General features: G+C 34.4%; 1 protein-coding gene across 3 annotated transcripts in view; it reads left to right on the top strand.

Moving 5' to 3' along the window:
- LOC114330030 (zinc finger protein 677-like) overlaps window positions 1–7901 on the top strand; it is a 43424-nt gene extending 35523 nt beyond the window's left edge. For 2 of the 3 annotated variants that reach the window (XM_028279330.2, XM_028279328.2), the window contains exon 10: window positions 6159–7901. In XM_028279330.2, coding sequence (XP_028135131.1) covers window positions 6159–6293 — 135 coding nt within the window. In that variant the 3' untranslated portion in view covers window positions 6294–7901. The remainder of the gene's footprint in view (window positions 1–6158) is intronic. The other variant, XM_028279329.2, reaches the window with a different exon arrangement.
- The last annotated feature ends 4888 nt before the right edge of the window (window positions 7902–12789 follow it).

Here is a 12789-nt window from a genome sequence, read left to right as displayed (position 1 = left end):
TGGACTGTTTTAGGTTCTTTGTTACAGGGTATGCATCTTAAATATCCATGAAACAGTCCCATTGTATGTAGGTGTCCCTTGATTAGCGCATGTTCAGTCAGGAAGCCTATTATGATTCTAAACTGATTCATGCTTGTTTTCTGCAATACTTCAGTCCTATTGTAAAGCACATGGTAAAATATACTTTTTCCATGTGCTTGACCGGGTATACTTTCTCAGTGAAAGTCATGTTGTGTTCGTATCCAGGCTTTTTTCCGGCTGTGGACAGTGCTCCTAAGGTCGGTTCTGGACCGAAGTATTTTGTGGCGTATCCTCTACTGGTATGTTTTAAGCTCTTTCATTATCATGTATTCCCGATAACCTGGCATCCATACAAGTGTTACACCGTTATGTTCTGCCACTCTATCGGGTTCTTCTGGGCCAATCACTAGACTAAAGTCTCCTCAAAGCCTCCATAGTCGCTTGACTATCTATGCATACCGATTGGGAAATTTCTCATCGTTGGTATGGGCCTTTAATGAGAGCGACAAAGAGACATGTATTTATTATACATTTAAAACGGGCTAGAAGATATACGCCGGCAAAGCGAAGTAGCTCCCACAACCCACTTCGTGTCATAGGTAGGGCTTTCTCAGCACAGCGTTGCCAGAGTAGATTTACAAAAGAAAATAACAAAGTGGAAAAAGTTATAATATTTATCTTTTTGTAAACGAATATAATAAACAAATTATTTAAAAGAAAAAAACTAAGTAAAAAATATTGTTTTCACCCATTTAAAAAAAAGTGGGTGAAAAAGGTTGAATTATATTTCAACGTTTTCACATTTTTTTTTAAAATGGATGAAAACAATATTTTTTTATTAAGGTTTTTTTCTTTTAAATAATTTGTTTATTATATTCGTTTACAAAAAGTTAAATATTATAATTTTTTCTACTTTGTTATTTTCTTATTTAAGTCTACTTTGGCAACGCTGTGCTGAGAAAGCCCTACCTACGACACGAAGTGGGTTGTGGGAGCTACCTCGCTTTGCCGGCGTATATCTTCTAGCCCGTTTTAAATGTATAATAAATACATGTCTCTTTGTTGCTCTCATTAAAGGCCCATACCAACGATGAGAAATTTCCCAATCGGTATATTGATCTGCGTAAGCTCCAAAGCCCTCGTGTTATTTTTTCTTGCACAGTGCAAGATTAGTGATAAGATTAGGATGAATACCTAATTAATGGATAACCAGTTTTATGATCCTACTGTTCAAAAAAGCTGGAGGAAATAAACTTGTTAATCTCAATTTCATCTTTCGAACAAACTAAAGGGTGATTCATTTAGAGGTACTTTTTTGGTGAGGATTTGTTGGGAGATCGTGCATGAATGGTATCACCTAAAGTTGCTTTCTTATTTAGTATTGTTTGACATTTCATCCTAGAAAGACTTAACTCGGCACAACGTCTAGAATTTATTTACCTTCATTACGAAAATAGGCGTTTAATGAGGAATGTGTTTCGTGCGCCTAGAGCAAAAAAAATGTTTTCCGATGAGGCCCGTTTTTGGCCACGATGAGCACGTGATTAAACAAAATGTCCGTATTTGGGTTGATGAGCAACCCAAAGAGGTTCAAGAGTTGTCAATACATTCAGAAAAAACCACTGTTTGGTGTGGTTTATGAGCCGGTGTCATCGTCGGTCCTTGTCTTGGACCAGCCAGAATGTTACTGTGAATGGAGACCATTATCGCGCCATGATAACGGACTATTTGGTACCAGAAATTGAAGTTCGTAGTTTAAGTGACATTTGGTTCCAAAAATGTGGCGCCAACTGCCATACATCCCGTGAAAGCATGGCTTTACTGAGAAAACGGTTCGGTGAGCAATTTATTTCACGCTTCGGACCAGTGACTTATCCGCCTATATTCTGTGACATCACACGTCTAGTCGTTTTCCTCTGGGGCTATCTCAAGTCCAAAGTCTACATGAATAAACCGGCTACGATTGAGGCATTGGAGGCCAGTATTACTCGAGTCTCTGTTCAAATACCACTCGAAAAGCTCGAACGTGTCATCGAGAATTATACCTTCAGAATGGACCGTCTTAACTGCAGTCATGGTCAACATTTGAAAGAAATTATCTTTAAGAAGTAATTGTAAAGAATGGTTATTTTTACGACAATAAAGATTTTCAAATAAAATTCATTTTTTTCATTGTTTTTTCTTCTTTAAAAAAGTACCTCTAAGTGAATCACCCTTTACTAACAGGTAAGTTAACGAAAATACTTAATATATCATATGAACAACAAAACATGATTCAGACGCGAAAGATTTTCTTATACCGATGCAGTCTTTGTAATTAGGTAAATAGTTGAGAAATCTGTACAATACATCCAGCCTACATGTGCTTCGTCTATTTAGAAGTAAACTTCCTGTAACCTACTGGCGTAGATCTAGGTTTAGGGTTTTCATTTCGTGCAAGCGCCCCTAACATGACTTAACGACCACTTATGTAGTCGGGACCGACGACTTTAGTCGTAGTACGGGATTTATTTTGGTTTAGTTACTGGTTGTGTTTGTTTAGGGTTGGTTGGTGTGACTTTTCGGTTTGGTATCTGGGTGAGACGTTCGTTGTGTCACAACGAACGTCTCGAAAATGGTAGATGGGGCAAAGAAGTTGGAAACTGGCCACCGTACGAAGCGAAGAGACCAATAGGACAGTCAATGAGGGTATTTGGCCCCGAATTCCATTCTACTACATCGATTTACTTGATATTTTCACAGTAAGTAGGGAATAGCTCATGAAACAAAATCTACCCTATGCTGATGTGAGCTTTTATCTTGAGGGTGGTTCCCACCCCTTCTCGGAAGTGAAAAATGTTTTGGTTAAAATAGCCACGGAAGAGGCTAAAGAACCTAATTTTAAGCAAAAACTGTTCTATAATTATTTTTTGAAAACTCAATACTTTTTGAGTTATTCGTGGTTGAAAATTGGCCATTTTCATGGAAAAATGACACCTTTCTGATTTTTGTGACACCTGATTTTTGTGAATACCTTAAAAACTATGCATCTAACAAAAAAACTATATAAAATATTTCTGTAGGTTATAAAAAATTAAAGAGATTCGTTCCTTCATAAATCTTCTAGTTAAAATAGAAAGAGGGATATGGTAGGTAAGAAGAGTTTGTTTTTTTGCTGCATGCTCAAATCGGTGTATTCAACTTAAAATAACAGAGAAACGGTCGATTTTAGGTGTATAATGATACTTACAACTTTTATAGCGCTTGAAAAGACCTTTAAAATGAGCAATACTAAATGTCGATTACATTCAAACTAAGCGAGATATTCTGCAAAAAAGTTGATGATAATGTATTTTAAGAAGAAATGAGAAGTATATTTAACCCCTCATCCATCAGAATTTAAATACATCGTTTTTCTTCTACAATACTTTTTATTATAGTATTATTTAAATGTTCAAAAAATTGGAGTGGTTTAAAATGAATGGTTTTTGAAACAATAAGATCAAATTATAGAGCGCATTTTTAAATTTTCTTAAAAATCTTCCTTTTTCTCCATGTAACTCGAAAATGATAAGAGATACGAAAAAAGATACCACACAAAAATGCATGGTTTTTTCAGATAAAAATTTCCTTTTATTTTTCATTACTGTATTTCTTATCATTTTCAAGTTACATGGAGAAAAAGGAAGATTTTTAAGAAAATTTAAAAATGCTGTCTATAATTTGATCTTTTTTTTTTGTTTCAAAAACCATTCATTTTAAACCCTTTCAAATTTCTGAACATAGAAATAACAATATAGTAAAAGGTATTTTAGAAGTAAAACGATGCACTTACATTTTGGTGAATGGGGGTTAAAATTACTTCTCATTTTTTCTTAAAACACATTATTTATCAATTTTGTTTGCAGCATATCTCGCTTAGTTTTAATGTAATGAACCTTTAATATAGCTCATTTTTAAAGGTCTTTTCAGGCACTACAAAAGGTATTGGTAGCATTATTCACCTAAAATAGACCGTTTCTCGGTTATTTCAAGTTGAATACACCAATTTGAGAATGTAACAAAAAGCAAATTAGTTTCACCTACCATATCTATTTTTGTATTATAAATCGAAGAGTTATGGAGGCAAGTGTCTCTTTGTTTTTTATAACTTACAAAAATGTTAAATATAGTTTTTTTTAGTTAGATGCATAGTTTTTAAGGTATTCGCAAATAACCGTTCGAAAAGGTATTATGTTTCAATTAAAATGGCCAATTTTCAACCACGAATAATTCAAAAAATATCGTTTTCAAAAAAAAATATAGAACAGTTTTTGCTTAGAATTAGGTTCTCTAGCGAATTCTGTGATAATGTTAACCAAAAAATTTTTCACTCCTGAGAAGGGGTGGGAACTACCCCCAAGATAAAAGCACACATCGGCATAGGGTAGACGTTGAGTTAGAAGATAAGTAGAGGCTAGGCCCAAAATTTCATTAAAATCCATGCAGTAGGATAGAATTCAGAGGTAATATCCTATTCTTGCTCCTATTGACTGGCGTACAAGAAGAAGACCTCAAATACGCTGAAGCAACGACATCAAAAGAGTCGCAAGACCAATGTAGAAACGCCTCGCACACAACAGGGATGATTAGCGAGGAATGGGAGAGGCCTTTATTCGACAATTCAAATAGAAAAAAAAAGGCTATAAAAAAATCTGGGTGCGAAGACACGATGTTTCCTTGGTAGTTGGGATATTTGGGAGCATTTACTGTGGGGCAAGGAGTCGACTTGTGCTCTTGTCCGCAATTGGGACAAGTAATGAAGTTTTGGGAACATTATGTATTGGGATGTCCACTTTTTCAGCATCTCGTGGAGTATTTTAGACGGATAGGAATGGTATTCTTCGATCTAGGAATCTCATAATTTAATCTTTCCCTTGCAATCTATGTGTCATTCGAGTTTCAGAGTTCGTAAAAACTGTTATTATAGTAGGGGAGGAAAGTATGTTAAATGTGCAGCCACTCGAGCGCTTTGGGGATCTATTGGGTTGTCAAGAGTAGGTTCTAAAACTAAAAAAAGTTAAGTAAAGTTTTCAATGTTAGTGGGGACTTTCCATTTTTAATTTAATTTTCCATTTCCAACAATAATTTTTTCCGATTATAGCGCCATTTATCCATAATTCGAAAAAATGTTTCAAATAAAAGTTACTTATGTTTACGTAAGGAATCCGACTCTGCAATAAAACATGGGGCTCCTATTTAAAAATTTTACAGTAACCCCCCACCCCATCTCCGTGGGGGTCGTGTTTGGTGCCATTCGATAGATTTTTTTAAATATATTGAATAAGTGTATTTTTCAGTTTTTCGATCTGATGTTCATTTCGCGAAATATCGCGGGATTCGTATTTTAAATTTACCCCCCACCTCTCTCCGTGGGGAGTCGTCTTTGTTATGATTCCATAGATTTTTGACAAATATTGAGAACGTATTTTTTAGTTTTTAGATCTATCGTTCATTTCGCGAAATATTCGCTTTTTTCTTGTGAAACTTTGTAACTCACCGATTTCATTACGCCCCGCCCAAATCGTCAGATTTTTTAAATATACACTGTTTTGCATGTACTTAACTTACCTTATCTTAATCTGACGATTTCGAGTTTTTCTAAGGATAGATTTTTTCGGCCCCCCTTTACGAACGCCCCTGTGTTTAGAGCTAATATATGGTAGAGGTACATCTACAGGGTACCAGGTTTCTATCCATATGATAATCTGATGCGCTCGAGTTACTGCAAAGATCCCCCTACCATTAGAGTAGACAATGATTCGAAATATTTTGATATATGAAAAGTTAATCTCGGATAGGTGGAGAGAAAAGAGCGTCTCCCTAACCTGATCCATCAAAAACCACAGCGCATCTCAAGTTCAGAGACGAAGCGTATATGGTCAAGCAGTATATTGAAAATAATGTTTTTGTCCAAAAACTTAGTTTTGTGTTATCGCATAGTTATCAAAAAATATCTGTATTTACTACTTTCTTGTTTTAAAATCTTGATTACCTAATATGATTAATGTTATTTTTATGACTTTTGATAGAAACATTGTGTAATGTAAGCATGTGTCATAAAAGCTGTATCGTGACAATTATTTCAGTAAAGTTACATAATGTTTATTTTGTTTAAGGTTCCCTATCATCCAACATCTACTCCAGTTTCCATGGCGATGGCAGCTGTTCAGTCAGCACAACCAACACAGTCCACAAACCAACAAGCAACTGACTATCCTCCAACATTGCAAAATTGTATGCCTTTGTTTTAGAATACTGTTCTTTGGATTTAGGTACGAACCAATGGTAAAATCAGTATCTGCTGCTAGTTTTTCATTGAACAAAATGATTATGAATGTTCAGATACGTGGATAGTGCGGTAATTATCATAAGTGTTTTCAACACTTAGTGGTGTCAGTAAATCACTATTATAATTTGGATAACAACTGCTTAAAGTCCTACAAAGACAAACATAGCCCAAACTCCAATGTATATGCTGGTTATTACCGTTACACAAAACTATTACGGTGTTCCACTGTTGAATCTTTGGTGGGCATAAGAAAAGTATAAACTGGGCAACAGAAAAGTATCAACAAACTGATAGAAATAAAATTCGAAACTAACTAATAACAAAAATTACAACGATGGACCAAACGGGATATTGCCTCTCATTGATACTATTCAAAATATTTGCCTTATTTCAGCTGCATATTGTTAAACCATTTTGACATTGTTTGTCCCACCAACTGATTGGTTTCTTCCATAAGTGATGAAAGTAAAGCACCCATATACAGTCCGTCCAATATACTTAATATTATTTTTTTTTTTGTTGTATAATCCACTTCCGCAAAAATTATGTGATATTTTTGATTTAAAATGAATTCAAGAATGTTTTGTAATTGGGCAACAATGTCAACTTAGATCTCTGACGTAGATAATGACGTGCAACGGTAAGTATATTGGACCGACTGTACACTTACTTATCCTGATACTACAGTCCATTCAGAACATTGGCCTCATTTGCATCGTCTGCGCAAATGTGTGCCTCTTATTATTTTAACTATTAATCCGACGCTCTTATATGACATAAGAAATGCGAGACGAAAAGAAGAATCATATCTCTTGTTTTTTGTGATTTATTTGAAATCAACGCTTTCCAGTTTACTCTTTGAAAGTTCCTGGCTCGTGGAGATGAAATCAACGTTGTCAGCACAGTACTAGGATCCAACTCCTGTTAAAAAATGTTTTCTCCTGTCTCCTTGAATTTTAAGATTCATAACTAAAGACAAGGATATAACAGACAGGGAGTGTCGTTATCTTAGGTCTCCTTCTTATTGTTTTCTTTGTCTTTATGCTCCAGTGTCAATTTTCATCTGTTAATGCCATTTGAGGAAGCCTGGAGATCAAGGAACAATGGTGTATATTGATACTAAAGAATACCTGCTCATGCCAGTCCCAATCTCAGGGTGGAAGCCAGCCTTAGCAATCAGAAGCAGCTGGCTATTAAAAGAACTCCTAAAAACAGTACCGATCTTATGAATTCTTAGAGATATTAAGAACAATTTAGACTAATACAGCATAAACATTTGTTTAATTTCTAAATAATGAAACAAGGAATATGATTTATATCCTTCGTTAGACTCAATTTATGCAATCTAATCGTGTATGCCAAAACCCAGAATCTAAGGACTATCAACTTATGTATTACTATAGATCATTTTCTAGTCACAAATTGTAACCTAGTGTAAATTATTCTAGTCAGTATTTGTTCTAGATACATGTTATTTTCGTTTTGTTGGTATTTATATAAATATATAATTGTTTTGTTTTTTAAACCTTTATTTGTACTATTTATTAAATAACTTAGCCACATTTTTGTACTCGTAGTTTTATTTTTTCTAGAAAATTATCCATACTACTCCTTTTATATTATTTAAATATATAACTGAAAGGGAAAAAGAAGACTTGAAATTACTATAAGAAGGAGCGCGGAGTGTTATTACAGAAAAAGATATACACAAAAAGAGACTGTCCTATAAATATGGGAAAACAAGTTATAGGCGTTCAAGACGTAGTGAGATGGACAAGAGCACGACGACGCATGTGGAGAGACCACGTAGATCGGATGGACCCTGAACGTATGACGAAATGGGCGAAGACACAGAAGCCCAACACCAAGAGACCCCTAGAAAGACCCAAAAACGATGGTACGAGAGCTGGAACTCGGGATCGCAGCAGAACTATAACAAAAAAAAACAGGACATAGTCCTATTAAAAGAAGAGGAGGTTATAATCCACAAAGAAGGCGACTATGAAAGATATGGTAATATACAAGACAGTCTAAGTAAATTAAAGGGTAACAATGTCAAGTTTCAGATTATAGACGGAAAATAAGCTTATAGATGAGATATAGAAAAAAGATTATAGATGGAAATGAGCTGTATAAGTTAATATACTGAATTCGCTCAGCCGAGACACAAATATGTAGTGACGTTGGTAATTTCTTTTTTGGAAAGTTAGGTTGCTAGACGTGACTGGAAATTACTACACAACCAAACATACCCGCTCACAGCCAATATTAATAGTAAATAGACATAAATAACATAAACCTTACGCCAATCAATAATTATTTATTTACACCATTATAATGTATTGGTAACAAATGAGAAAATTATTTATTGTACAAAATAAAAGTATTTTGTAGAAAACATTTTTCATAAAATTTTATGGGTTTAGTATACACTCCCACTATTTAAGTGGAAAGTTTGATGCTCCACTGTCGACGCATGTGACACTAAAAAGTTACGGAACAGTGTTCATATGTTTTCTTTTAGGTTCTACTATTTAAGTTATAGGGTCTTATCGTGCCTAAAATGATCAGACAATTTCACCCATATTTCACCGGCTCCTAGTCTATAGACGCAAGAGAGAGTATATAATATATATTCGTTGGTAATAAGCAACGATTTTTTTTTCATTTCTCTCCAATAAAGCTGTAAAACAGAAATAACCAAGAAATAATTTATTCTCCTTCTAAAGAGGCATTATTCTCCTTCAACGTGCTGACACAGAGATGTTTGGATGTTAACCGTCCTCTTTACGTCTGTTTTATAGACTACAATAAGGCGTTTGATAAAGTAAAACATGATCGACTCATGGAAATTCTGAAAACTAAAAACCTAGATAAAAGAGATTTAAGACTAATAACACACTTCTATTACAATCAGCGAGCAATAGTAAGAATTGAAAAAGAAACATCTGAAGAAATTGAAATAAAGAGAGGAGTCAGGCAAGGCTGCATACTATCATCTCTATTATTTAACGCTTATTCTGAAGAGGTAATGCGAGAAACTCTGGAAGATGAAACAATCGGCATAAGAGTAAATGGAGTCTTAGTTAACAACATCAGATATGCAGATGATACAGTAATAATAGCCGATAGTTTACAAGACCTGCAAAGACTCATGAGTAAAATAGTAAGGTGTAGTAGGGAGTACGGACTCTCTCTCAATATCAAAAAGACGAAGTTTATGAAAATTAGTAAAAACAACCATAATACTAACGAAATCTTGATAGTAGAGGGCCAGCAGATCGAAAGAGTAAAAAAGTACACTTAGCTAGGAACACTGATAACAGAAACTAATGACTAGGTACACTGCAGAAATCAAAGTCAGAATCGAAAAAGCACTTTCTAATGTTATGAAAATGAAAAAGGTCCTATATAGCAAAGGTTTAACATTAGCTCTTAAAATACGCCTAACAAAATGTTACGTATACAGTGTACTATACTATGGAGTGGAATCATGGACGTTAAATGTAGAAACAATGAGACGACTTAACGCCTTTGAAATGTGGACCTATAGAAGAATTATGAGGGTTTCCTGGGTAGATAGAGTTACGAACAACGAAGTACTGAGAAGAATAGGCAAAGAGAAGGAAGTTGAACTTACAATTAAAGAAAGAAAACTACAGTATCTCGGACATGTGATGCGGGGCGAGAAGTATGGCATCCTGCGACTCATAATGCAAGGAAAGATAGGTGGCAGAAGAAGCATCGGAAGAACACGAATTTCATGGGTGAAGAACCTGAGAGAATGGTTTGGATGCAGCTCAAAACAACCATTTAGAGCTACTGCCAAATTAAAGTAGCTATGATGATTGCCAACCTCAGTAGCGGAGATGGCACCGGAAGAAGAAAAAGATATAATTTAATTCACAACAGGCAACAGATATGGTTAGATTATTGGATATACCATTCCAGGGAGGTACGAAGAATACAGGTAGAGTAGAAGAGAGAAGAAATAGACTGAACATACTAAAAATAATGAACACACATTTTGATAGGAAATATGAAACATATCTCTAAAACAAAGTGGATTTCCCCCGATGACAATAAAGCAAGTCAAATGTGTCACTTCCTAATAAAAAAACATTCATGCTCTCATTGTATAATATCAGCTGTAGAGGGGCCGATAGTAATTCAGATCATTTCATACTGATAACGACATTAAAGCAAGAAATTCAGGTAAAAAAGGAAATACGATTAAAAATTACGAAACGATGATGCTGCAAGGACTTGAGCCAAACAAGACTTTAAACATGAAGTAAGATTAAGATTACTCAACACAACAGAAAAAGATAATCCAAGCCAGGAGTGAACACAAATTCAAACTGCAATAACTGACGACGTGGTAGAAGAGATGAGAAGGAAGAAAAATGAGAACAAAAATAAGTATTGTTTGATGATGATGGTAAACGGAAACTAGAAAGCAGAGGCAAAGCAAAAGTAGAGATATCAAAAGTATAGCTAAACGAATATGCAGAGAAAACAGTGAAAGTGGTGAGAGACAAAGTTAGAGGTGGTGGAAAATAAGCGAAATAAAACAAATACAGCGGTCAAGGGATACCACCTTTTTCAGAAATAGGGAAGGAGAACTAATAATGATAGAAAAATAAAAAGATGGATAGAACACTTTGATGAGTTGTTATATTCACATTACATCAACAATAAAACCTTAAATATTAATGTGCAGGATGTTGAGCGGTAGTGATATACCTACTTATTGAATAACCAACAAGTTAAGAAATACACGAATTAATAAAAAATTTAAAGAGCATTAAAACTGGAGAAATAAATGTATCTTATTTATGTGTCCTTTCTTCAGTATCCCGATTTCAAATCCATATTGTAGTGTTAAAAACACAACATCTCAGAGCTCCTACTTTGAATTCTAATCTAAAGTCTTTATTGCAGAGAATTGTTTTCGCTTTTACACACGCATTTCTTGCTATTTCTACTCTGGCCCTTATTTCTGTTATTGGATCAATATTTTTTGAAATCCAGGTTCCAAGGTATTTGCATTTATCAACCCTTTCTATCGGTACATCTCCCAAATATATGTTTGTTTGCATATTTGTTTCCTTTGCTATTATCATATTATTATTTAGTCTTTTTTGTATTCATTTTTAGTCCATATTTTTCACAGAAACTGCTCTCGGTGCAATCTGCATATCTTATGTTTTTTATAATAGTTCTTCCATTAATTATTGTTCTTTCACTTTCAGATAGTAATGCTTCTTCAAAAAATGGACTTATATAAATTTAATAGTAGCTAGTGGAGAAAGAATACATCCCTGCCTAACTCCTCTCCTGATTTCAATTATTTCTGAACTGGGTTGGTTATGTGTTATAATTTGTGCTCTTTAATTCCAATAAGCTTGTTATTATTCGTAAGCTCTTTTTGTCTTGTTTCAATATTCATATCCATGCATCTTTGCAAACATGTACATATACCCTATTCCACGAACATACGCCTGTTTTGGATTACTTCGACAACGAATATTTTACTGTGCAAAATAAAAAGAACGAAAGTAAATTGCAAATTACATTGTTGTTTATTGGAATAATTATTAGCGCCATTTACTTTCGTACTTGTAATGTTGCACAGTAAAATATTCGTTGTCGAAGTAATCCAAAACAGGCGTATGTTCGTGGAATGGCCCATACACATTAATATCCATGCATCTCTGAGCTTTCCACTTAAATGCAAATCTCTGGTTCCTAGTCCGTTTCTGAACCCAAACTGACTATCATCCATTTCTTCTGATTTATGTATTATTTTCAAAAATAATTTGAGAACTTTACTTATTAATGATATCGTTCTGTATTCACTGCAGTCTTTAGCGTTTGGATTTTTAGGAATAACGCAAAAGCTGGAGAGTCACTATTGTTTCGGTACATTAAGCATAGTATGTACATATTGTGTGAAACGAGTCTACTACAATGTAATGAATTCCAGGTGTAATATCTTCTCTTTAGCAATTTTAACAATGTATTCGCAATACAAGTATTATTGTTTCAGCAAAATTCGATAAGCCTATCACCCCTTACGTTTTTGTTTCCCAGTCCGTATCCTCCTGTACATTATTCTAATTTTTCAATATCGCTTTAAAAGTTTCAATATCGCTCCCTGGCTTGTCCGCAGTTGGACCATAAACTTGTACATATAATGTTTATTTTACGATTGTTATGTAGGAGTATAATTCTGTTTGAGTACGGGGTGAAATTTACTATAACTTCATTAATGTTGTAACACGCGGTGTGTACCAAAAAAATGTGTATAAATATGTGTTTATCAGGATTATCAGCATCCAAAAATAAGAGCAACACATAGTCATTTAATTTTTAAATTTCCTAGAAAAACAAACACCACGTTTGTTTTCAATTAAGTAGGTGACACAGATTTCTCAACACAAGTACACTAATCG

This window comes from Diabrotica virgifera, chromosome 1 (assembly GCF_917563875.1).
Source record: "Diabrotica virgifera virgifera chromosome 1, PGI_DIABVI_V3a".
NCBI lineage: Eukaryota > Metazoa > Arthropoda > Insecta > Coleoptera > Chrysomelidae > Diabrotica > Diabrotica virgifera.
This window is presented reverse-complemented; position numbering and strand designations above follow the sequence as displayed.